The sequence below is a fragment of the Anguilla rostrata genome, chromosome 13, assembly GCF_018555375.3.
Source record: "Anguilla rostrata isolate EN2019 chromosome 13, ASM1855537v3, whole genome shotgun sequence".
Classification (NCBI taxonomy): domain Eukaryota; kingdom Metazoa; phylum Chordata; class Actinopteri; order Anguilliformes; family Anguillidae; genus Anguilla; species Anguilla rostrata.
The window spans coordinates 19,657,117-19,684,942 of record NC_057945.1 but is presented as its reverse complement, the minus strand read 5'-3'; the positions used below and the strand labels follow the sequence as shown (position 1 = coordinate 19,684,942).

Sequence of the window (27,826 nt, the reverse complement as noted above, 5' to 3'; positions counted from 1 at the left end):
TTGTAATCTGCCTCAAATAGTATGTTCTGTTGCGTGTGTGTGAGTAAGTGAGAGAGAGGATGAGTGAGGGTGCATTTCTGTGCTTGAATGTGCTCTTCAGTTGTCAAATTTTATAGTCCTTCATTAATTTGTAACAATTGGATTTTTTAGGCTTTTATTTCATCATCTAGTTAAAGCATTCTAGAGTTGGTAACCTTCACACCTGCAAACTTATTTTTATATTTGCCGAAATGTATGAAAACATCCCAAATGTATGGGTTTAAGATTTAGGCAAAACTATTGTAGTAGTTTAAAATTAAATAATGTCACCAGGCAGGTATATTTCTTATTGTGTAACACAAGCTTTTACAGATATGTTGTAATTTAAGTTAATTAGTTTTTTAGGTAACCTAATTGACACTGTTTAATGTAATGTACTAACAGTGCAGTCTCTAGAACTTGTTCTGCTAAAGTCAAGTATAATCTGTGCTGTTTTGTGTTGGGTATATAAAAAGATTATGTGTAAAATAAGGAAACAATGTGTAAAAGAGGAAAGAGAACATGTAAATTAAGAAGCGAGTGTAAAATAAGGAGATGGTGCCATCCTGGTACATTTCCTCAAGCAGTTTAAGGCATCTGATTAAGGCTCCATATGCTTGTGAGTTCTATGCAGATGCTGATGGCTGTGGTGTGTAGGATAGGGGCTATGAATCACATGCAGGAACCATCACAGTACTTTATCAGTTGGTGAACAGTGCTGTAGATGTAATACTATGCCCTCCTGTGCTCCTGTGGGGGTCAGTAGTTAAAAAGAACGTGGTAATTTGTCCATTTTAAACATCTTGTTCAGAAATTTAATACAACCCCCCCAACCCCCCCACCCCCCTCAGAATTATTGCCTCAGTCTTATTTGCGTTATTGGCTGTCTGAGGGCCAGAGTGAACAGCCCTGTGGCCTGATGAATTTGTATGAAGCAGATGGATGGCCTGAGCATGGATGTTGTGGCCATAGGTACAATGAGGGAACTACACACACAGGCCTCCTGGCCTCTTATATACCCCTTTCTGAGGAGGTATTTATGCCCATACTATAAGGAAAGTCTACTAAATGAATGCAACGTATGGTAGGTCGGAGGTCAGGCATCAGAGTGCATGGTGTGCTATTTCAAGGGCTAACAGGTATAAAATGTATTTTTTTAAGATCAGCAAAAGACTGAATAAATGAATGAATAAATAAATTAATTAATTAATTCTCCAAGTACGGTGGCAGCCTGCCCTTTAATCCTCACATCAAGCTGTAGCATCCCTCCCCCTCCTCCATCTTTCCTCTCCCCGCATCTCTCTCTCCCCCCTCCTCTCAAAGTCACATTCATATATGTATGATTTCCTGAAAGACTACACATAGGTTTAATATTTCCAGAGCAATCTGTTTCATAAGATAATAGTAATAATAATAATAATAATAAATCTATTATCTCACTGTCCCTCTGGTTATGGCAACCCAGAGGTACTCATTGTTTTGTTTACCCCTTAAGTCGCACAGGCCGGAGCAGGTTTATTTGCATTCATTCTATGTATTTAAGGAGAAATTCTCTGGAGGAATTATCATTATTGTCCGTTTTGTCGTTGCATACTAGCTGAAATTATTGTGTACAAAATAATGTGGTTATCTTTGGTTTGTATAGTTTCCCTGGAACAAAACGAGCACACCTACAAGCTGCTCTGACAGTACAGTTCCTCAATGCAGCCAATGGGACCTGCAGCAACTCAACATGGACAGTATAACTTCTTCCCAATACACTGCCAGCCAGAGGCAAGATATTGTAATGACGACTGGCAAGAATTTTAAATCATGAAATTAAGTATTACGGTATGCCAGTTGTTAGGCTTGCATAAAATTAAGGACATGCCTTGTTTCTCCTACGTAAACAAACCTTAACTTGTTTCAGTGCGAAAACGCATGAGTCTCAACGTTTTTGAGGCTTTATGCCTTCAAAGGTTGTTTCACAACAAATTTTTTTTTGCAGTTCCTAAGTCTAAATCCCATTTTAAATCTGTGATCATCTAAATACATTCTCAAAATGTCTTTATTATTATTCAGGACTCTTATAAATAAGGAGTAGGTGTACGGAATAATAATAATAATACTTTGACGATATTGAGAATTGAGAATATTTTGACATGTTGATGGGCATGGGGTAGTTGATGAAAACTCAATGGACCTCAATCAATGGATTATTAAACTGGATAGCTAGTGTATTTGTTTTCTTCAGTCTTCCTGACCTGCTGCTGCTGCCAGAGGTTGCAAGGGGAGAGCGAGGAGAGGGAGGTGGGGGAAGAAGGAGAGGGATATGGAGCGGGAGGGTGACAGGCAGGGGAAAAGCAAGCTACTTTTAATCATACTTCTTCCACATGCGTATAGTATACAATATATAGAAATGTACACCTCTAAAGACCCATACTATCATTTGATTACCAGGTGTCCTTTTGGAGTCTCCAAATGGCCTTTTTGAAAACCTGCCTAGACATAGCACAGAAAAAAACCATGCAGAATGGCCATTTTTGGTGGTATAGTCATCCATTTTGAACCAGGCATTGTCCAGGAATTGTGGCTCTGGCTGCATCTTGTTTCTAAGCCCACCAGCCACAGCAGCAAGCATCTGTATCCATTAAAAAAAACAAAAAAAACTTCCACTTCCACTGTGTTTGAGCTTCTCTTACTTTGTTTTAGTAATATTTTGAGTAGTTCTAGGAAAACAACTCCCAAGGGTTACCTTTCAGAAGAGATCAGGATTGTGCCTGTAGTCAAAAGGGTTCTAGAATAGTAACCATTTTATTTTGGGTATGTCATTTTTAGGATGTTAAAAAAGGGGGTGCTACAGAAAGGGTTATCAGTGTTTTTTTGTCTGCTTTTTAATTGGCTGCTCTGAGGTCACTAATTCTGTACTTGCTAGAGAGCTGTAGCTGCTTTGTGCCTCAGACAGTGAAGAGATACTCAGCCAATCTGTAATCTCTTTTTTTTAGGGCCTTTTTCATTTGGGCTGTGTTTTACTTTCAATGCCAAAAATGCTCCAGATAGGAGTTTTTGCTTTTTTTGTTTGGTTTACTGTAATTTGTAGCAGGTTAGCAGTGCTGGTCTGAAGCGGGTTGTTTTAGTTGTGACAGGGTTCGTAAGTTTCAGACCCTCAGGCTGAGGGAGCTCTTTTCTGAGCTTAGCTCTTGAGCTTGGAGTGCCTTAAATTGCGAAGTATCATGGGACTTGATTTATGATGTGTTCAGCATGGAAGTGCTCTCTGTTGTGCATTTTCTCCCAATGAAATTCGGCCTCATTCTTCCCTGCATGCATTTAATGACGCTTTTCTGTTTCTTTGGCATAATTCTGCATGCAGGATTTTGATTGGATTCTTGTTTTATCTAGTGTAGTCTGGTCCTTGTCCCATTACGTCCTCTCTCCCTCTCATCCCCTCCATCTCTCTTCCTCTCTCATGCCTCCCCAGTGGGACTGTTATCATCACACTCCCCAGACAAGCTTAGATGGAGTCTGCACCTCCAGGACTGGCCTTTCTGTATGTGTGTATGTTTGAGTGCTCTGATTGTATCTATGTGTATATATGTGTAGGCGTGTGTGTGTGTTTTGTATGTGTATCTGAGCGTGAGTGATGTGTGAGTGTATGTGCAGGTAAGTACATACACACGTGTGCATGTGAGCACACTGCAGACATGCATGCATTTCAAAATCATATTGATTTATGGTTTCAGATACAGATACTGTGTGGTACAATAGCTGGAATAATGGGGGTTAGCACTTCCACACTGGTACGCTGTCAGTGTCCTAGCAGCAGCGCACTAACAAAAGCGTGTGTTTTTATCTGAGCAGAGCCTCCTCTTATGTGAAGAGCTCTTTTCAAAATCTTAATCAGTGCTTCCTTGAAGATGACCCTGTCTGGGCTTTCAGGCCTCTCTCGCTCTCTCTCTCTGTCTCCCTCCACCCTTTTCTCTCTTTTTTTGTTGAAAACTTGATGGACGGACAAGGCCACGGATGCCATTCATTTTCCACAGAGAGCGAGAGGCATTGTTTTAAAGAGAAAGAGTTCAGCTGCAGCACAGCTCAGAAGGCTGTCCTGTGGCACATTGCTATGCAACAGAATGGCGTTCAGTGCTCAGACTGAGGGGAGCTTTTTGATGTATGAAGTATTGATCATTTATTTGTGATTAGGCAATGTAGATTTTCAAGGGGGCATGGGTGTAAATTAGTTAAAGGAAAATTCCATGCAGATATGAGGATGTGCTTTTTTACAAACACAGAGTTTGTGTGTGGATGGCTTGCCAGAGCGGAGACTCATTGGGGGATGTTCAAATCCATGACAAAGTGATGCATACTCGGTAGTCCACTCTGTAGATGGGATGAATTGCTTGTTCTCATCATACTGTATTTTTGCATTTTTATTTTCTTGTGGTATAATAATACACACACACAAGGATAAAAATAATGAATGCAGCACACATACACATATACTGTATACACTGGTGTGTGCGCAAACAGACACAGACACACACTCCCACCTCTTTTCAGTTGAAATTTTTCTGACTCTTGTTAACTGGACTATGGGACCAAGGTCAGTTTGTGAAAGCAATTTCTGTGAGAGAAAAGAAGTGCACACACACACACCCTCCAGACTCATGCACATACATCCTCCAGACATTGACACACGAACACAGGCATTAACATAGCTCCTGATTCACTTCAGTGAAACATCCAGGTATATAACTGGATTGTATGTTGAAAAACGTATGCTCTGGATTAGAACAGTTGTTAAATGCTTATGTGCTGGTAATAATAATAATAATAATAATAATAATAATAATAATAATATAATAGAGGCAGTACCTGTGGCCTTTGTATGTGACTGGAGATTTGTGCTGTGAGTCCTGCAGGGATTTCATCTTTGATTAACTTGACATCATGCTACTTGCTCCTGTTTTTTCCAGGTGGTAGAATATGCTCTCCATTGGAGACTGGGAGACTGATTTATATATAATTAAAGCACACACTTACTTCAGCTGTCAAAAGAGCACAATTTATTAAACATCTCAGCCTGTCTGAGAACTCTTATTTACAACATGTGGTACCAGATAAATAGTATTTTCCAGTTGTGCATGTTACAGTCAATAAACAAGTTATTTGATTGTTCTTTTTGTATGGCTGTGTTCAGCTCTACTTACCTCACACCACACAGCCTGTTACTGGGTTTAATGCCTACATTGCAGCTGCATCCCAGTCCTCAGACTTGAGTGTAATGCAGTGACTTGTACCTTTTTTGGTGGAAGGTTCTAGTTTCTTTGTGGACACTCCACTCAGCTGAAACTGTGGAATTATGGAGCATTGTAACATCATTGCAGCCACCTCCTCCTTTAAGTATTGTGACATCATTACTGGTACTTCCTCTGTTGAACTTGGAAGCCTGAAAGCTTTGCTATTAAACCCAGATTTATCATTATTGTATTGAGTTGTATAGTACTGCTCCTTCAGCATGTTTTTCATTTCTTCTGGTAGATAACAGACAGCACTGAAGGCTGTGCATGTGTGCAGGTTTTTGTGTATGTGTGTGTGTGTGTGTGTCTGTGCGTGTGTGTTTGTGTGTTTGAGTGTATGTGTGTGTTTAGTTGCAAGTGCGTGTGTTCGTGTGTGAGTGTAATTAATTAGGATATAGTTTGTGAAGGTTCCATTGACTTCAGAGGAAGTGGAGAATCTGGTGACAAAGAAAGATGTAGCGTTAGCCACCATCTCTTTGTCATACTGCAAAGCTTCACAGATTCATTGGTTCAGTGAAGGGACTGTGCCAAACTGTTTTTTTTCTTCAGATTTTTTCTTTTCTTTTTTTCGATTGCTCCCAGATCTGTTTCCATGGCAATGGGTAAACGGGTCCTGTTCCATCACTATGTCAGAGATAATGTGAGATTTACACTGAGCAAGGGGCTCATGTGGGGAGGTTGGGGATAATGGGTGGGAGGAGCAGGTCACTGCAGCGCAAAGGGCATAATGACCAATGACCTACCCCTGCGACTGATACCAGCACATGCTCCTGACCTGCTCCTTAGCTGCTCCTTACCTGCTTCTTACCCGCTTCTTACCTGCTCCTGACCTGCTCCTTACCTGCTTCTTACCTGCTCCTGATCTGCTCCTTGCTTGCTACTGACCTTCTCCTTTCTTTCTCCTCACCTGCACCTTACTTGTTCCTTAGGTGCTCCTGACCTCCTCCTTACTTGTTCCTTACTTGCTCCTTATCTGCTCCTTGCTTGCTCCTGACCTGCTTTTTACCTCCTCCTGACCTGCTCCTTACTTGCTCCTAACCTGCTTTTTACCTCCTCCTTACCTGCTCCTTACTTGTTCCTTATCTGCTCCTGACCTGCTCCTTGCCTGCTTCTGAGGCGGTCAGTGTGTCAGTGTGTCAAAGCCAATGGGATCGCTCCTCTGGCCCTCTGCTGCGCCTGGTTGTTGTGTCCTCCTGCACTCAGGCTTTTTGAGGAGGAAGGCACTTTATGCCTGAAGGAGACTTGAGGCCCATGTGGCTGTTGTGAGAGTTAGCTGTTCAGGGGAGGTCCCGCCACTGATACAGGATTTCAGGCAGGGCTGGGAGGAGTCTAGTGCGGAGCTGGGATCAATTGGGGCAGGGCTGGATGGGTTAGGGTGGGGCTTGGGGGAGTCTCTTGTGCTACAAATGCTTCTGCCATTTTTGAGATCAGTTGTGGTCTGGAAAGTCTAGTAGGAATCATTGCTAATCATTAGAATGTAAGGGATAGAGGGAATCACCTTAACCATAATCACAGAAAGACGTGTGAATGCCAATTTCCAAAATTGAACTAGGCTACTTCAGGGTATTCCCAAACCACATGTAAAATGTCCAGTGCCCTTGAGGACAGAGAGAACAGTTTGGACTAACTCTTTAACTTTTACTGCAGATGAAAAATGGATAATATGGAACTATGTCCTGAAATATGCAGTCATTATAATGGATAATGGGTTAAAAAAGAGCTCCATAGTACAAACAAAGGCATATTGCACATTTTTATATGCTCCCTGTATATCTGCCCTCTGTAACACTGATAGAAGTCATTGGCAACAGACTGCATGTTAGTGGAGGATTTCAAAAAAGAGCAAAAGGAGAGGTGCGGGGTTCTCTTCCGTGTCTGGGATGACCTTTGTTCTGCGGATCACCCGGAACTGCCTGCCGCCGCGTCTGAAGCTAATGCAGCTTCCTCTGCAGAAGCAGCGTACGCATTGTTCTGATGGGTGGAGCACTGGTGCGCTGCTTCAGTTAAAGCCCTTATATGACTCTCATATGCCTGCACCGGCTGAATATGTCCCCTGCATCCTGTAATTTAACCTCTGTTATATGTTATTCTACTGCTACGTTTGCATATATCAGTACATCTTTAGCACACCCTGTTGTGTTGTACTGTATTGTGTTTAATTTTGTGTGTACCTGTAATGTCGAGCTTCTCTGGTATTTTTCATTATTGCATTTTATTATCGTTATCAGTATTTTTTCTGTAATAAACACAAAAGGGAAAATAGACTCTGGAGAGTACAGAACACACAGACAAGGTCAAGAACAAGCTTTGTCCTTTCAGACCATCTGCAAAGTAACTGCTAGCACTCAAATTGCCTAAGAACTTAAAAGTTAAAGTAGGCCAAGTTAAAATGTCATACATTTTCATAAATTAATTAATTAATTAATACATACATTGAGTTAAATGATTAAAATCAAAGTAATGAAAAATGTAAGACTTTTGAAAAAAGGTGAAAAATCCATAGCCTTAGAAATGGGATGGGATGGATGTTAACATAGGTGTAGGTGGATTCATTGAATCCAACAGCCTCTTGGCTGATTGATTCAAGAAGAGACGTTGTCCTTTGTTGAGACAGATTCTGTAAAACTAACTTACTGATCTCTTTTTCTCTATCTCTCTCTCTTTCCTTTCTTCTCTTCTGAACTCCCTTTCTCTCTCCTCTTCCTCCCCCTCCATGTCCTATCCTGGGTGCCAGGATGACAGTTCAGTGAGCAGTGGGGATCTTGATATGAGCGACCCCCCCACATGGATATCGGTTGACCACATCCCGGTGTCTGAGCTGAGCCCCCCCAGCCAAGGAGAGAGGATGCACAGCCCCCACAGTGCCCCCCAGGGGGGAGATGGTAGGATGCAGATCTTTATCCTGTCTAAATAATGAAAAATACACTCACTCACACGCACACACATGCACACACACAAAAAAAATGCACCAGTAGGCAAGTCACTCTGTTTCTGAATGTTTCATTCAAACTTTTAAAATAGTTAATTAAAAAATGTTTGCGACGGAAAGTATAAGTAGTCAACAGTTAATTCTGTGTATTTTTAAGAAATAATTTCTTCTTCTTTCACCATTGACAGGCAGTAAATGAATGTTGGAATACAGGGAAATTTAGCATTTTTGGGTGGGTAGTAGTTACTGTAAATCCCACCTTATAGCTTTTCAGCTTTTTGCTGTTAAAAAGGGTCTCACTTTAGCTATATTTCTTAAATGAAAGAAAGCAGTCTTGGTCAGTGTGCCCATGTGAGGTTTAAAATTTAGAACTGAATCCAAAATGACTCCCAGATTTCTAACTGCTGATTTTGTGTGTAGAGCCAGATTGCCCCACCTAGTGAAAAGTTGATCTCTTTTTGATTTGGGGTCACCTAAAAGTATCTTAGTCTTATCCTCATTCAATTTTATGAAATCCTTGGCCATCCACTCACTGATGACAGCCAAGCAGGTAGTTAATGCACTAAGAAGATTTAAGTGAACAGGGATAAATGGAAGTACAGGCCTGCATAACCGTTCACAACAGAGTTTCAGACCACAATTGACCAAAATCTAAAAAAATTCAAAATTCAAAGCTAAAAACAAATATAACTAAGTTTGAGTTCTTAAACTGTCAAATGAGTCCAGGATTCCCCACCTCCAGCCAATTTCTGCTGATGAGTGGTTGGTTTTGCACAGATATTTAAAATATTTTGCACTTTTGTGCTTTTGGTTTTGCGCGGGCACAAATTTTGCTGTTCTGGCTCCAAAGCCTCAGCAGCGTGTGTTCTCTCACAGCCAGCCATGCTCTGGCTTTGGGCTTTTAGCAGCAAACATGGCTAATGTCTGCTTCTTGTGTGCTAACATCATTAATGACGGTCATGTCCTAAATTTGTGCCTGTAAAGCTTCCTTGAGAGAGGATGGGAAGATATTAGTAGAGATTCTGTGGTCTGACCAGATACTCAGCTCCTTTGTTCCTTCATTCTCCTTTGCTTTTTAAGTACATGGATTTCTGGCTGGTAACAGGAGCTTCTGGTGGGATATTACAGTACAGAACATCCATTGCCCCAGAGCTGTTCTTGGTCATGATGCAAAATGGAAGATGCTTTAAAATGGTTCAAGTTTTAGCTTCAGTGGTAGGGTGAGAGAACTTTCAGTTTTCAGAATGCAGAGCATTCTGGTAAGTCTAAAGAATCTTTAACATTTGTCAGCTTTGCCTTCTTTCTCCTCTGGCGACAGAAATAGCAGGGACAGTCTCACGGTTATCATCTGACGTGCAGCGGTTCAGCTAAGAAAAAAACAGTTATCACCTAGCAAGCACAGGTTCAGTTTAGAGAGGCAGAGAGAAAGCTGGCAAAGATCATTTTTCTATTTTTTCCCTTTATTCTGATGTCATCCAGTTCAGACTGTTGGTTTGTAATCTTCTTTGTGACAACAGGCAAACTGCAGATATGCGCAGTAGACCTGTGATATCCATTCAGCTGAAGGGGAGGCAGAGAACTTAAAAAGAATTTGTGTATTCAACATATTTTTGAAAAGAAAATGCAGTTTTAGGATTAATTCAATAATTTGTTTATTTATGTATTTATTTAGAAGTGTAAACCTCAGTGAATTATACAGTGAAACAGGATCAGTTAATATTCTGCTGTTTGACTAATAATTTCTTATATATGTGTTTTGGACTGGGATTTTGATCTAATATTTATTTGCAATAATCATTACATGACATTAAAACATGACAATGCTTGTAGATCCTTGAGAATTTTCAAGGAGATGCTGCTAACTAAAACGAGCAATCACATAAAGAAGACTTGTTCTCGGTGAAAAGATGTTTCTTTGCTGTTTTGAAGAGGCAAAGTATTTAAAATAATTGTTTTATCCAGGTCTTCTGCTATGTCAAGTATTTAACTGCAGATTTCTCAGGTATTTTATGCTTGCCTGTACCCATCCTGTGCCACACTCTCTGCATTTAAAACGAATGCTAAATATATAAAGTAGAATCTCAGTATTACAGACTGACCAATCAGAAACTTATATTGGGTTTAAACCCAGTGGTATATAGGATCTAAATAAACGTCTGTGTTATCACAGTTTGGCAAGCATGAAGTGGAAATGAGTTACACTTTCCATTGAGCTGAAAAACATTACTATTAAAGTTAGACTGGTTGGTAAAAAGATGATGTACGTCCATACGTTCTGCACATAAACACACACGTATACACATATACACATACACACGTGTAATTCATAATGCTTTCAAAGCCTGCACATAATTCATGATGCACTTCGTTCGATTCGGGCTGTCTGGTGTGTGGTGCAATGCAGCGGCTGTGAGCAGCTCTCGTGTGGATTTAACCCCCAGGGGTTTCTCATGTCCCTGCCGTTCAGGGCTGAAGCTGAGCTGAAACAGCCAGCGCTGATCTGAGAAGGATTACATCTGTATGTTTTCTCAGGGAGTGAGAAACAGGATCACTGGAAAGGTCTCTCCGTCTACCTCTCTTTCTTTCCTCCCTCGCCATCCTGCTCCCTCTCTCTGGCTCTCTGTTTTTTCCTTCTCTACCTCACTCTCTCTCTCCTTCTCCCCAGCTCAGGAGGAGGCTAGTGCCTAGCCCTCTCTTTCTCATCATATCTCTCCTGTTCTCTCTATTTCTTTTTTCATAATTTGCTGTCTCTCTCATATGATCTCCCTCTCTCTCTCTCGCTCTCTGTTCTTATAACATTATGTTTACATTGCCTTTATTTCGTAGACGCTTTTATCTAAATGAACGTACAGTAAGTGCACATCGAAAATCATTGGAGCAATTACAGAAGACAGGTCTAATAAAGTACAATTCTCATTAAATATAAATTATTTATAGCCATGAACATCAAGTCTAGTTTACACAGCAAGAATAGACTAAGCCAGTAAAGTTATAGCAAACTGAAAAGTCAAACTAGAAGTGAGGCGTGATTACATTACATTACAGAGAAATGATAAAGAGCTTCAACACAAGATAATAGTTAAATTGCAACACAAAAAGTGTAACATGGAAGTGCTAGAAAGCCAAGATAGGATACAGGTGATATAAGAGAGTGATCTGAGATTGGGAGTAACCCTGAAGATGAGCAGGTGTTAGAGTGGTTCGTAGAGGAATGGGGAGATGGTTCCACCATTGGGGAGCTAGAGTGGAGAAGCTCTGTGGTCAGGACAAGCAAGAACCATTCACCTGAATGGCAGGAAGACACTGCAGTAGTCCAGCTGGTGTGTAGAGTTGAATTATGTCCTGTAGGTAGGCAAGGGCCTGATCCTGGCAGCGGCCGATAGCCATTGGAGCGACATGTAAGGCAGTATGTCGAGTGAGCTGAAAAGTGTATTTGAGGAGTGTTTTTGAGTAGGAATGTTTACAGGCGCTAGCAACTTCTTTATGATTGGTGTAGAAAAGATCGGAAGTGTGATTAGTACAGGAGAGATGGGGAGGTTTGATTGGTTTAGGTGATGAAAAGCCATGCCTTTTTCAAAGCACTGTATTACTTTCATTGTTGTGTGTGTATGTGTTTGTGCATGTGTTTGTGTGTGAATGCTGGCAGCTGTAGGATGGGGCGGTCTTTCTTTCCTCCTCCTCACCCTCCCCACGGTCCACTGTTGAGTCATCAGTCCCTCTATATGTCAGAATTCCCCATCTGGTGGAGGGCTTAGCAGATCCGGGGAGATGCAGATTAAAAGCGGTATTGGATGAATACGTACCGAGGCTGATCTGATACATCATTAATGCTCAGGGGAATTGGGTGAAAGGCTGGCAGTAACCCCCCCCCCCAACCCTGGGGGCTCTCACTGGCCACACCCATGATTCCCCTCAGCATCTCTGTTTACTATCAAATGCAGTGTGGCAGCGCTTTGTGGCTAGCATCCCATTTGGAGCTGAATGGCTGCCCAGTTGCAGCATTAGCTGTATCTGGCAAGCTGAAACGTGGAACTCAGCATAATATTATGTCACTGTAGTTTCTCTCAGGTTATTTGTCCTGTCGTGATGTATAGTGAGACAGGAAGACAGGATTGCTCTTTGGCTGACTTCTTGCTCTTGCTTGATTGCTCATGCCTGATACACACTTCCTGTTTGGTGGTGGAGAGTGATGGTGGAATGAGTTTGGAAAGTTTGGAAGAGGATTGAATTTTGTTGTGCTTTCTAGCGTGTAATTAATATTAATTAGAGTTTTTAAAACCCATATTGTAAGCAAGGTAAGTTGGATTTGCTCCTAAGGTGAAAATTTTTTCGGGTTAGTTGTTAGGGGACAGAGAGGGAATTTTCCATTCTTTCCATTTAGCACTCGGCGAACAAACTAGCAGGTTTGCTAATTCAGCCACCTTCTTGCTGACCGGAGGTTTTTTGTGTTTTTTTATCCTCTCTGGAGAAATCCTAACTGTTGTTAGATAGATTGCCTTCACGGCTAAGTTGCTAAAATGTATTGTAATATACTAATATATAAGCAATGAGATCATACTGATCCAGGAAACTACAGGTCTGTCAGTTTAACTTGCATCACATGTAAAATACTAGATTTGATCATTAGAGACAATAATTATTTCTTGAAAAGAACAACATGGGATACGCGATAGCCAACATGGTTTTTTCTAGGGAAGGTCATGCCTGACAAACCTTTTGGTATTCTTTGAAGAAGCTACCAAGTATTTTGATTGTCGTAAGACTTTTGATATTATATATTTAGATTTCCAAAAAGCATCTTGTCTGAGCATGGTACTGTGGGAAGTGGAGTCCCACAAGGATCAGTGGCCTGGGACCACTGCTCTTCATTATTTACATAAACAGCCTTGACATGAGCATTGAAAGTACATTAATTCAATTTGCAGATGATACAAAACTGGAGGTTTAGCTAATAGTTTGTAGTCTACTGAAGTAACGCAAGAATCCAGAAGTGGGTGGAAACCTGGCAAATGAAATTCAATATAGCAAAAAAGTTCTACATGTGGGAAATAAAAATATAAGGCAGGATTCATTTATGGGAGGAACAAATTTGGAATGTGCTCAATTTGAAAAAGACTTGGGTCTAATATTTGATCAAAGACTTTCAGGTCCTAGGCAATGTGCTGTAGCAGTAAAAAATGGCAACAGGATGCTGGGATATATAACCAAAAGTATTGCATATAAAGGACATTATACTTATGTAGTACATTTGTCAGACCATACATTTTGTGTGCAGTTCTGGGGACCATACTTGAAGAAAGGTATGGATGCTCTGGAAAAAGTTCAAAGAAGGGCAAATAAATTGTTTCCTGGTATGAAAGATAAAAGTTATGGGGAAAGACTTACTGCAAGAGAGCTACAAGAGATTGAACTACAAGAGATTCTTCAGGTGGAGTTCTGTCAGTAGAATGAGGGCAAAAATGGAAATTAGCAAAAGCAAAATTCTTCTCACAGGGTAGTCGCTATGTGGAATAGCTTGCCAAATCTTGTAATAGAGGCAGAAACTCTGGGGGTTTTCAAGACCAGGCTTGATATGGTGCTATATACTATCTAGTTTTTAGGTAAACGGTGAGCACTAGGTATCCTTTAGTGGTAGGGAAATGGTGAGCATTGTTTGACTGAATGGCTTGTTCTCGTCGTTATGTTATGTTATGCTATGTTATTGTCACACACTATGACACACCCCTGGGGTGGACAGAAGAGCTGGACACGGAGATATGGGAATTCCTGTTTTTATTTGAATGGGAGAAAGAGAGAGCTAACAAAATAAATTAACAAAAAGGTCTTGGCCTTTCACCCTCATGGGAATCGGGCAAAAACAATAAACTACAACAACAAAGGTAAAATAAACACAAACGACAATACAGCATTTTTTTGCTTTTCTGCCGATCTCATTGGTGTTTGCTCTCTCTCTGGGTTTTCCCAGGTCACTGACCCCTAAAGTGAAAGGAAGTACACTTTTAAACCCTGAACTGATTTGCTACGCAATCCAGGTGTGTGTGCCTATTTAACCAGTAGGCGTGGTCCTCCAATTGTCCTGATTCTCCCTTGCAAAGCGAGCCCTGCCGCAGTTATGTTATGTAAGACAAACTCACACACATGCATTTACACACACACACACACACACACACACAAACAGCAGCAATACCGCCCTATATATTAGCAGGGCTGTGCTTGGATATCACTGAGGTTATGCAGGGCTGGGCTTGGTTGGCACTAAGGCTAAGCAGGGTTGGGCTTAACTAGTACTGAAGATAAGCAGGGCTGGGCGTGGTTAGTACTGAAGCTAAATAGGTATGATATTTGAATGGGGGACCTTCTTGGAGACTGTTTCGGGTTGGCCAGTAGGTGAAAAACATAGGTCCCTGTATCGTGAGAGGTACATTTTTTTTATTCTTTCCTGCATCCTATCCCTCTCTTCCCCTTAGAGTTCCTCTTTTTAAAATTCCCTCTGTCCCTCTCTCCATCTATTCTACTCTACTACTTCTTCATTCTGTCTCTCTCTCTCTCTCTCTCTCTCTCTCTGTATGCTGCTGGGCATTTCCATCATGGTGCCGGGGGGATGGCTGTCATGGGTTGATGAAGAAAGGGGGCTGGAGATTGGACTGTGGGGGAAGTAGGGGAGGAGCTTGTTGCTGTAGGGATGCCAGGCATTTGGACAGCCCGTGCCACTGCTTAGTGGGATAATCCATTGTAATCCTTTAGAGTAGGGGGGGTTTGAGTGGGAAGTGGGAGTGAAGGAATTAGCATCTGTTAGCGCCCTGATTTAGCCCCGCTGGTAGGGAAAAATTTGAGCTTGAAAGGTGCCCACAAATTTCAGCCTGACCTTACATGAGCCTACATTTCATTCTGCGCTAGCTCGACCAGAGCTTGCTTGATTCAAAAGTCCAGCATTTTGAAATCCCAACCTGATTTGAACCTGTTAATAGGTGCGTCAGTAGGCTACAATAGACGCACCCTGGTTAGGAGTATCACTGATGTTCTGTTTGGAAAAGATGCAACTGATGTCTGGGTTGGATCAGTGGATGGTGCAAGGCAGCAGGCTTATGCAGTGTACCGTATGTTGTAACATTGATGTTCCTGTTTTACCGCTACCGTAGGCCTGCTTAAGCAGGGTATCACAAGATTATGCTTATAATAAGTCATTTTGGGCTTTGGGCCAAAGTTCTGGTTGATTTTTGGAAATGTAACAAATGACCTGTTTTTTTTTCACATTTATGGTTACTATTGCACTAGCTAACGACCCCCCTGTCCTCAGTCACTCCACTCTCCATTAGTTTGGGCTTGTTTTTATGACATACTTATTTTATGACATACTTATTTGTCACTTGAAAGTTGGCAACACTGGGTATCACAGGAGCCTATTTGCATTTGCAAAACCATGTACAAATCTGTCTCGACCTCGGATATTACTTTTGAGTAATATCCCTGATAATAACCCTTTTCTTGCCGGCTCTGAGACGTCCTCTGTCGCTCGAATAGCTTAGTTTGGACTAGCTTGCCAAATTGATCCAAATTGTCAGGTTTTGTTTTACTATGTTTTTGCTGGTTTTACAAACTGTATAAAAATAGAATCACTGTTGTATGAGAATGCCAGAACCACGAACCACAGACCACCTCTTGATCATCGTCCATCTTCTGCCTCTCTCTATGTTGTCTATGTTTTCTTCTCTTTCTTACTTGTGCCTTTCTTTTTCCATGTTTCACTTTCCTCCCTCTTTTTATCCATCCCCCTTACAATGGTTGTGTTGAGTTTTGAAACTATAGAGTGTGAGGGAGGTAGACTGAATGAGAAAGCAGGAGCAGGCGAAACATTGTGAACCCAGAAAGGGGGTGGAATGTTATCAGTTATTCCCCAATCTGGACTAATCTCAGTGCTTTGCTGCGGAGTCATGTTGATTTGGTCAGTGACTGACTATGTAGGGTTTGTGAAGCCACAGTCCCAGAATAGGGGAGTCTTATTATCGTATTGATAATATTTATTCTTCTTTGATGTTTTCCACATCTTCTTACTATTTTAATTATATTTATATTCTACTATTTTTTATTTTCTACAAATGTCTTTATAAATCATTTTAAAGATAAGTTTTGTACTTTGTTTGGCCCTGAACAGTCATGGCAACAAATCATATTTGAACTTGATTTGAAAATGAAATTCCAGGAGAGCCTGTGTGGAGTGCAGGATGCAGTGTCCACTCTGTGAGAGTAAATGGGGCGTGGCTCCTTTAAGAGCAGGGTGACAGGCAGGGCTGATCCCAGCTGACACATGTAGTCCTCTTGAGGGGGATTTGTGGTGAACTGGCAGGAATTAGGCCTGGCCTTACTGCCTTACTCGGTGCGCATGAATACCTCTTATACTCTGATAAATACATCCCTGCCTGCACTGGGTTCATCCCCCACTCCTTTCCTCCTCTCTATTCCTCTCGATCCCTTCCCTCTCTCTGCAAAAATCCTCCCATTCTCCTGCTTCCCTTTCTCCCTCTCCACCCCTCCCTGTCTCCTCTCTCTATATCACTGTCTCTTTCTCCCCCTCTCTTTCCTTCTTTATCCTTGTCTCTCTTGCCTATTGGCCTTCTCTCCCTGCCTCCTGCAGTGGAGGCTGACTTCAATACTGCCCCCACTGACAACATAGTGTATCACACACACACACACCTACATGCACACACACACACACTATGTATGAGAGACTGATCATTTTATATCTTTTATTTTTTGGAAGAACAGGGCTCTTGCCTCCCTGTATGTTTTTGGTCTCCCATTTAGAAATGAATGGCTGCCCCTCAGGTCAGCCTCATGACCAGGGGCTCTTGGTGTTTCAGGGTCTTGTGAGTGGGGGTCACTGTTTTTTCATTTGGATGAAGGATTGTATTGCCCTGTATTCACTTTGGTGTTCAAGGTTCTAATAAGATGAAGTGCAGCATGAACCTCCCTACCATAGAGGGCAGAAAGTCTAATGATTGATTTGGAAGATTCTCAACTGTACTTTATGGGTTACTGAATCTTTTCCTGTGTATTATAGATACTGTTCATTCTGCTCTTCTGTTCATTCAGTGTCAAGTTCACCGGGTTCACAGGGCTTATTAAGAGGTCTGTTATGCCGGATTGACTGGCTTTCTTGAAATCTACTGTAAAGTGCAGTTTTCTTTTCTGTGGACCACAAAGTGGGACTCAGGTCTCTCGCCCAAATCTCCACAGTCTTGCACTATTGGAGGCGGAGCTACACATACCAGATATCATAAGACAGCTGGAAGGCACATCAGGCAAGCCTGTACATACTGTAGGACTGTCTCACATCCCCTTTTACTGGTGGTGGGATGACCTTTGCCACTGGCTATGTGTTTGGAAAAGCCAAAACGCTGGATATCCAATGGAGTGAGCAGAAGGCCAGGAGGTCTGGTTATAAAGCCAGAGGCACAACCACATTCTGGACTGAAAGAAGACACTATATGAGCATGAAAATAACTGTGTATGGTGTGATAAATGAGGTGAAGTGGATATAGTATGAACTGAAATGCAGGTGGTGTGCAGTACATGGACAGGCAGTTATGAGAATGTATTGGGACATTATGGACAGAATTATATATGGAGACAAAGCCAGAGGGGTTGCTGGTTCCAGGGTCTGCACTTTATACACATCAGTTATCTCTGGGCATAAACAGTTGAGCTTCCTATTGATCCATGGCACCCTTCCCCACTCTTACTTTCAAAGGTTCCTTACAAAATCTACCTTTAAACCAAATATGTGTTTTTTACTTTAATCCTGTTCATTTATTGAAGTATGAAGGGTGTAGATATGACCCGTTGTTAAATATTAGTTGTAACTTGTTTTCTTTTTTTCCTTTTTTTTTGTTTAATGCCTATTAGGGCAGTTTTGTTCTTGTTTGTGTAACTTATTTTAATTTTAAATAGCGTTGTTGACTAACTGTCTAAAAAATCTGCACTTGTATTTGCTGTCTCTCCTGGGACAATACTTTCTCCCTCTGAGGAATTACTGCACTTAGATCCCTGATCTTTACACTTTTGTCTGCACTGTAAATCACTCTGGGCAGGAGCTTCTGATAAATGCCGGTAAAGTAGAATAAATGGCTGGGGTTAATTCCATATTCCATTTATCAGTCCCGGGAATTAATTGAAATGAAATTCAGCAATAGGAAAATGCTCATAGTGTTCTGTGGAGATTTTACAAGTAATGAATAGCATTTGAATTCATTTCCTGAGTTGACTGAGCTGACACAGATTTGACCCCCCAGTTACCCTGGTAGGTCTCTCCCGCTCTCAGTTCAATTCAGTGATTCTTTCTTTATTAGCAGTACAACTAGAGCAGTATTTCCAAAGCATTTACAGAGCATGTACAATATGCTTTAATGTATAACTACGGCAGAGCATAATTATGCCATGTCCCTCTCTCTTGCTCCTTCTGTTTTTCTCCCTTTCTCTCTCCCTCTCTCTTTCTCTCTCACTCTTTTCTTTCCCTCTCTCCATTTCTCACTCTGGCCTCTTCACCACTCTCCCTCTCTCTCCTTCGCTCTCTCTCTCTCTCCCCCTCTCTCTCTCTCTCTCTCTCTCCCCCTCTCTCCTTCTCTCCCTCTCCCTCTCTCTCTCCTTCTCTCCTCTCTCTCTCTCTCTCTCTCTCTCTCTCTCTCCCTCTCTCTCTCTCTCTCTCAGATGATTCCTCCTCAGAGAACAGCAGTGCTAATGGGGCTCCCTCTTTCACCCCTTCGTCTCTGGGTGCGACAGCTCCTCTGGACGGCAGGAGCGTGGGTCCGTACGGCGAGGTGAACGGGACTGAACTGGCAGGCCCGCTGGACTTCAGCACCACGTCCTCATCCCCCTCCTCCGAGGACCAGCAGCCAATCAACCTGAGCGAGCGGCTGGCCCCCGACGCACCGCTGGGCCCCTTCCAGCCCGACGCCTCCAGGAAGTACCCCATCAAACACCCCCACCCCTCTGACCTGCGCATCGACCGTGATGCCAGGGACTACGGCAGCAAGGTACGGAGGAAACACACGCACATTCTCACTCACAAACGCATGCACTCATTCTCACACACGCTGGCACACACACATTCTCACATGCAAACACACACACACACACAGTGTGTGTCGTAGTGTAGTCAGCCTGATTTATTGAAGAATCTGTCTTGCAGTTGACATCTTGACAACACTCTGCAAACAGACATTGAATTCAGCACAGTTTCCATTTATAAAGCAGTTTCCTTATCCTTATACATCCCAGTTTCTGGATGTCATCCACTGAAACATGACCCATAATGCAACTAACTGCTCAGGCTTGTCAGGTGACCTGCTCCCTCTCACAAGGTGCAGCTCACACTGGTGCCCCCTGGTGGCCGATTGACAAATGGATTTAAACCACAGTGCAGGTTGTTCTCTAAACCAAATGTACATGTCATTTATGGCAGTTAAGCACATGACAAAATACCCCCCCCGCAAAGAGAGAAAACATACAGCAGTTAAAAATGACAGTCAAAAATGAAAATCTCCTCTCCCCTGCTTCGCACCCATCCATCAATTAAAAACTATAATTTTATTTTGCCAGTTAAAGCTTTATGCCATTAAAATAATTGTTGTGGTCCAGAGCTCACCAGACAATGCATACAAAATGTTCTGTGATAAATTTCATGAAAGTGACTTGACAAGCCTAATGACTACAGTCTGGAAGGCAGAATCAGGCTGTTTTCTTCAGCATTAGTTTCTTTAAGCTTTCAGATTTTGGAAACCCCCACAGAAAAGGGAAGCAATATTCCTGCTTCTGAAAATAGAGAAATGTGAGAGAGGAAGAGAGAGAGAGAGAGAGAGATGTGTGTGTGTTTTTATTATTGCGATTTTTAATAGTCGTTGTTTTGCAGAAAACAGTTGTTCAGGTTTGATCTGTTTGTGCTCTTTGTGTCACGTTTGCTTTGGAAACATTGGCTGATGCCATGCCCATAAAGCACCTTCAGAACGAGCTGAAATGAAACAGTGGGAGGGAGAGAGAATGAGAGAGAGGGAGAGAACTCTGTGAATGTGGTGTAAATGAATAAAGTGCTCTCAGCCCTCTGGCCTTGGCCATTTCTTTCAACCTGCACACATCACTGCAGCCTTGGAGCTGCCCATGATTACAGAAAGAAATGAAAGAAAAGAAGAACTCTAAACTTTTGTTCCTGTGCCTGTGCCTGTGTGTGTGTGTGCGTATGTGTGCATGCATGCGTGTGTGTGTGTGTGTGTGTGTGTGTGTGTGTGTGTGTGTGCGCGTGTCTGTGTACATGTGTGTGTCCAGTCTCCCCAGTACAGTTCGGGGAGCTATGACTCCTTGAAGACGGAAGTAAGCATGTCTGTAGATGACCTCACTGGAGGGCGGGGCCAGGTGGTGGATGATGATGATGATGAGCACGATGACCATGATGACAGTGACAAGATCAACGACACAGAAGGCGTGGATCCTGAGAGGCTGAAAGCCTTCAATGTAGGAGTCTTCCTAACCTACAACTTAAACATGAGTCCTCCCAATATTGTTTTTAATATGGCTCTTCCTTATCCTGCATAAATATGAGAGTCCTTTCTATCGTACCACTTCAGTACAGGAGTCCTTTCTATGCTTTAACTTAATTTAAGGATATATAAAAATAATTGTCAACCCTATCCTACAACTGTACCATATAAGGGTACTCAATCCTAAAATTTCAATATACGACTCATCCCTGTCCTGCAACTTAACTATAAATGCCCTCCTAGTCATCCCAGTCCTACTACTTCAGTAAGACTCATCCCTATCTTTCAACTTCACTATAAATGTTTTCCCAATCCGCAGTCCTGCTACTTCAATAAGACTCATCCCTATCTTACAACTTCACTATAAATGTTTTCCCAATCCTGCTATTTGGAGCTGACATGGTATCGATCTCTGTGTAAAGACGTTAAGCTGAGAATAAAGGCGGGTTAAAATGACCCGGCTCTGACCCACCACACAACATAGGAAAAAAGTCAGACCTGACCCGGTATTTCTTCTGTGTGAAGCAAAGCCAGAGAAATGGCAGTACATTGCCATTGTAACAAAGTAACAAGCCACATAAACATTCCATAGGCTGTCAACTGTCCGTGTGAATTGCTTTGTGTCAACAGTTTCAGCAGTAACACGGTGGCCACTGGAGGGGATAAAGGAAATAATTGGACAGAAATGGAAGTCAGGGAGTTATTAAATATACGGGGTTGGGAAATTATTAAACAAATTGATGGTAGTACAGTCCGTGTTTCCAATGTTTATCAAACGATTTTGGAAAAACTGAAAGCTAGGGGAATAAGGTGAAAAAAACAGGAAATTACCTCAAAAATAAATTTGATGCAGAGGACATATATCGCCAATATGTATGCCATAGGAAAATTATGTAATCAATGCTGGTTCATCTGAGCAGTGTAAAGACCAAATACCGGGTAAAAGGCAATAAAAGAATGTCAGTGCAATTGCTCGTTGTTTCATTTTTCCCGGCTCTGACCTGGCATTCTTAACCAGTATATCAATGTAAAGACATCTCAGTCACCACTATCTTACCACTTCAGTACAGGAGTCCTTCCTGTAAAATAACTTCAATATAAGAGGCCTGTCTTAATTTAAGAAAAATCAAGAATAATTGCCAACCCTATCCACAACGTACGTCTTCCGTGTCCTCCAGTATAAGCATGAACATCATCCCTATCCTACACGTTCAGTATAATGGCAGTTTTATGCGTGCTGTGAGCAAGTGTGATTTTCCTCCCCCAAAGCTAATTTAAGCTGGACCTGAGAAGCAGTGATTTCCAGCTCTCCAGTGCTGGAGCCTGGTTGAGAGATGATGAACGTGAGCTCGGCGTAACACCACTCTCACGGGTTAACACCTGAAGCGCTTAAAACCGGCCATATTGTTGCAATTAGAGATCTGTCACGCTGCTCATTAGCCTTAAAACAGAAGGTGGAGGTAAGGATAAAAACAGGAAAGTGTCGGACCTAATTATCCATTATGCAGTGTGTTATCTGTATCTGTCTGTCAGTCCCTTCTCTTAACTTTTCTTCTGTTTTTCTTCATTTCCTCCTCTCTAATTCCACTTTCAGTTGAATATTTAGATGCATCATCAAAGTTTCAAAAATACACATGATATTCCTTCACACAAATATTAGTTTGTATATTTTGGAAATAGCAGTCTGTTTCACTTGGTCCCCTTATCACTCCCTCTCCCCCTTCCTTCTCTTCTCTTTACCTTCTGCCTCCCCTCTCCCGTCACCTTCCCCCCTTTCTTCCTCTCTCACTCCATCCCTCTTCCCCTTCCCTCTCTCTTCTTTCTCCCTGTCCATACTCAGATGTTTGTCAGGCTGTTTGTGGATGAGAATCTGGAGCGCATGGTTCCCATCTCCAAGCAGCCCAAGGAGAAGATCCAGGCCATCATCGAGTCCTGCAGCCGCCAGTTCCCAGAGTTCCAGGAGCGCGCGCGTAAGCGCATCCGTACCTACCTCAAGTCCTGCCGCCGCATGAAGAAGAGCGGCATGGAGGTGCGCCTGCCCCTCATCATCATCATCCTAATGTTAATTATTCAGTTACACTAGTGTACTACTTCAAGTGTGACAGTTCACAGTCCAGTGTCCAGTACTATTTTGCCGCTTTTTTTCAGTAACTAATCAGAGATCCGAGCTGAAAAATAATAAGCCAATCATCAACCATGATTTTTAAAAAAAGCTTTACGGCATATGACAAAACAGCAGACACTTCTGAAAAGCAACATTCAACCAACGCCTTTCTGGAGTTTTATTATTAGATGGCAACGGGTTCAGATATTTTTTCTGTGTATTTGGTACACACAGTGCATACTGGTGTACGGGTGCAAGCCCAACTGACCTAGGTCTTTGGGAGTGAAGAGCTTGCACTGGTTGAGAACTAAGTAGGGAAGAAGTACTGGCATAATAAGGAAACTAATACTTATGTTTAAAATAATGAATAAGTGCTATAAAATTAATCTTCATAATTATAGCCGTTTAGGCATAATGTTGCTGTACATGCTGCCTTGGAATTACCTAAAGTGTGTTTTGTTCTTTTGAACGCTCCTGAATGGCCCAGCACCAGCCATTACGAAGCCAGCTGGGCCTTCATTGCACAGAAAAACTGTCAAAAAATGCACAAAAACTGTTATATTATCAAGAAAAATATCTCAGAAAGTCAACTATCCCTTCAACTCCAGACCAAAACAAGGAGATATATACTTTCTGGTTCTAATTTGTTGTTAATTATACATTTTTATTTGGACATACAGGGGTTAGGGGTTAATTCCTCAAATTCATTTGAATTTCAGAATGTCTAAATATCAGTTTACTTCCATTTCCAAAGATTGAAATTTTATTAATCTACTGGTCTAGTTAAAATTCAGCTCAAAATGTCTAAATGCCAATTCAGTTTTAAATCTGTTGCTTAAAGATTATTGTAATTAGGATACATAATCACTCCCCAATGGAACAGTTCCTTACATTGTATTTTAAATATGGTTTTACTTTTTTCAATATGGTGTAGATGTGCATGTGACTACAATATTGGAGGCGCTTAATCTGCAACCATATGGTTACTGGTTGGGATCCAAAATGGGCCACAAATCCTGTGCCTTGGGGAAAGGAAGTTTAAACACAGCTGTTAGTATCTGTATTCGTAATAACCTGAATTATATATACAGTATATACTCTATAAAGCTGCCCTCTAGTGGCCAAGCCTAACAAGAATCAGGGGTTCCCATTTCCAGCTCTTGTCCTGGAGCGCCCTTGTGTATGCTGTTTTTTTCTCAAGTTCATTGCAATTCCTAAAGTATAAAGTATATTCCATATTAACTTAGGGACGTTTAAGCAATCTGATCAGTTCTCGGACTACTAATACTTACATTTTCTGTAATGTGCGGTGGCAAATGGTTCTTTCTGAAAGATGTTACATTTTGTCTTTCTTAATTTATAGACCTACAACTGAAATCAGTGAAGTCGTAAATGCTGAGGGTGTGGTCAATGACAGGTGATCATTCAAGTTAAACCACCTGTGGAAAAGGAAGTTCAAACAAAGACCCATTTGTGACAAGCCAAACCTGTGTTGTTTCATTAACCTTCATTTAGTTGCATGAAAACCAGCAAACACAGGGGTTCTCCAGGGCCTGGTTTGGGAACCCCTGCAATAGATAAAGTTGAATGGAGTGTGTCCCTAAAGAACAATAAGAAATGTGGGAGTAAGTAATAAATAAGCTGTGTAGTTTCACCCAGCACTCTTTAGTTTATGTTTTTTTAACTGAATTCTCAAAAGGGCAAACCTCATATTACATATAACTACCATCAGTTATATGTAATGCTCCTTGATTTCCTTGTAAAGCATCTTTGAGACTGTGAAAAGCGCTATACAAAATAAATGTATTATTATTATTATTATTATGTTGAGAAAGACGTCTAGATGTGTTCTTTCCGGAACATCGAGCACGGTGTCTCTCACACACACACACACACACACACACACGCACAGACACACACACACACACACACACGCACACACACACACACACCACAGACACACACACATACCGCACACACACCACGCACACACACACGCCACACACACCCAGCACAGCACACACGCACACACACCACGCACAGACACCCACACACACACGCACAGGACCAACAAAACCACCCCAGACCACCACACACACCGCCGACACACAGACACCACACGCGCACACACACCCACACACACACACACACACACACACACACTCATCTCCCCCTGTCTCCTGTGTCAGACGCGGCCCACGCCCCCACACCTCACCTCAGCCATGGCGGAGACCATCCTGGCCGCTGCCTGTGAGAGTGAGACACGCAACGCTGCCAAACGCATGCGCCTGGACCTCCAGCCCAACCACGTGAGTCATGACTCTACCTACCGCTCTACCCGCAGCGTTCCTCAGCTTTACCCACAGGCCCCTGCTCTGCCAGTGTGAGCACAGTCACCTGCTCAACAGCTTCACCCACAAGCCCCTGCTTGTAAATACTGAAGGGGATGTACCTGTCTCTTGCTGTCCCCCCCAGGATGAACAGAGTGCACTTGACCGGCCCCACCCTCGGGAGTCTGCCTCTCTGGCGCACTCTGCCTCTTCCCTCCCAGCCTCAGCCTTCCCCCAGGACCAGCTCTACACCAACGGGGGGCTCAACTACAATCTCCGTGGTTACAGTGGCCTTGGCAGCACTCCGCAGCACCCTGCTTCCTTGACAACTGGTGCTGCTCAGAGCAATGGTAATTGGATCTTTCTTTGTCTTTCGGTGAACGTGGTTGAATGTGTATTTATGTACGGTCTTACCATTCTGTATTTTTGTATTTTGTCAAGAAGTGCAACTCTGCCTCCACTTCTCAAGTATTATGGAGTGCAAACCTGCCCTGTATGGACAGACTCTCTCAATCTGTCTCTGTCTTTCCCTCTCTCTTGTCCCTCAGGTCCAACAGACCTCAGTATGAAGTCTCTAGCCTCGAACCCATCTTCGGGCAGCTCCAGCAGCCAGGGGCAGGGTGGGGGTGAAGGGGGGGCGTCGGCTCAGCTCAGCCCCCCTGAGATCACGGCGGTGAGGCAGCTCATCGCAGGATACCGCGAGTCGGCCGCCTTCCTGCTACGCTCTGCTGACGAACTAGAGAGCCTGATCCTAATGCAGAACTGAGGACACACATGCGTACAGTATATATACCACCCAATTACACACCACATACATGCGTATACACACACTCATTTACACACACTTGCATATATATACAGAGTCATTTACACAGACACTAATACACCCACATACACTTGTGTGTATAAATATGTATTTTAGGGGTGTCTCTAAACCAGAACATTCATTTTCAGATTTGCAGAAAAAAAGTGAGCGTCAATTGGGAAATGAGAAAGTCATTTGTTGCACACAGTAAAACACCTGTTTTAAGGCATTTGTCGACATATTAACAGATTAATTTATGAAATATCAGAGCAAGATAAACACACCACCCCCCCCCCCACCCTGCCCTGTGCCATAGGTCATTATGTATACACAGAGTGCCTTCAGAAACAATTCATCCTTTTTCTACTTTTTCATATTTTGACCTCCTGTTACACCTTACATTTGAATGCTTTTAAATACCCCCCTTCACCAACACAACAAATCGAGTGCATTTTATGCAAATAAGTAGTTTTTAAATTAAGGATTAATCATTTAAAAAACCATTCTTCCCCCAGGGTCAATACTTTGTGGTTATGCAGTTGCGAACAATTAGTTATGTGAGTCTCCTCGATATGTCAGTATGAACTTCACACATTACCATTTTATCATTTTTGCCCATTCCTCCATGCAGATTTATTCTCTACCAAGTTACACGGAGAGCAGTGGTGGACATCCATTCAAGTCATCAAACCACAGGTTTTCAGTGAGATTTAAATCTGGTCATTGGCTGGGCCATTCCAAGGTACTGATCAAGAAATAATCAAATGGAGTTGAAAACTTTCTGAAGGCATTGTATGTGTATTTTAAATATATAGTTATAGTTATATAATGTTTGAGACAAATACTTTTTTTTCTTGATTTGGCTCTGTACTCCAACATTTTAGATTTGTATTTAAACACTTCAAATGCAGTTAAAGTGGAGATTCTCGGTTTTTATTAAAGGGTATTTTATACACTTTGGTTTCATTATGTATAAATCACAGCACTTTTTATACTTAGCCCCCCATTTCAGGGCACCATAATGTTTGGGACATATTAATATTATGCAAAAAAAACTATATATAAAAAGTTTTGTCATTTCTAACCAAATATTGAAACCAAAATATTTAAAATATACCCTTTAATAAAAGTAGAGCATTTGCACTTAAAATAAAAAATATGGCTTTCTCCCAAAGACTATGGAGCTCACTATATACACTATATGGATATATATAAACTAAATTTGACCAATATATGCACATTTATTAAATAACAAACCAAAGAACATTTCTTTTTTCAGTTTCTACCTACAATAACACAAAAAGATGGCTTTTACTTAAAACTAATCTTAGACACGACTTTTCCCAAAATAGCCTCCTTTGGCTTTACTTACAATCATTTTGCGAAGTGGGAGGTGGAGAGGTGGGAGGGAGGTGGAGGGGTAATTAAATTGGGTGAAATCTTAACTACTTTAAGTTTTTTTGCAAACCCCAGGTAGGCTAATACCTTTAGCCTGTAGTGCAAGTAAAATAGGCATTAAGTTGCAAGAAGGCTTAGATGTGTCGGGCCAAGTAAACAATGTGGCCAGAAGGTTATTCCCAGTGAGAAATTGTGAAGAAGCATAAGAGATTTTCCAGGTGCAGTATTCAGTACACACTCAGAAGGGTCCAGCTGATGGGCCGTAAAAATGTCAACAGGAGAAGACAGTCGTACAGTGAAACGGCAACCCGCAGATCTGAGCCTAATGCCTTCTGTGCTGTATTACTTGCAGCTTTAGTGCCTATTTTACTTGCACTACAAACCTATGGTATTAGGCTACCTGTGGTAAAAAAAATAAAAATAAATAAACTTAAGGTAGATT

General features: G+C 41.9%; 1 protein-coding gene across 2 annotated transcripts in view; it reads left to right on the top strand.

Annotated features, from left to right (window-relative positions):
* LOC135237309 (nucleolar protein 4-like) overlaps positions 1-26,126 on the top strand; it is a 60,057-nt gene extending 33,931 nt beyond the window's left edge. The window contains exons 5-11 of one of the 2 annotated variants that reach the window (XM_064304340.1): positions 8,026-8,173; positions 18,997-19,250; positions 20,536-20,721; positions 22,588-22,776; positions 25,041-25,160; positions 25,327-25,531; positions 25,730-26,126. In XM_064304340.1, coding sequence (XP_064160410.1) covers positions 8,026-8,173; positions 18,997-19,250; positions 20,536-20,721; positions 22,588-22,776; positions 25,041-25,160; positions 25,327-25,531; positions 25,730-25,947 — 1,320 coding nt within the window. In that variant the 3' untranslated portion in view covers positions 25,948-26,126. Of the gene's footprint in view, positions 1-8,025; positions 8,174-18,924; positions 19,251-20,535; positions 20,722-22,587; positions 22,777-25,040; positions 25,161-25,326; positions 25,532-25,729 lie in introns of both variants that reach the window. The other variant, XM_064304339.1, reaches the window with a different exon arrangement.
* The last annotated feature ends 1,700 nt before the right edge of the window (positions 26,127-27,826 follow it).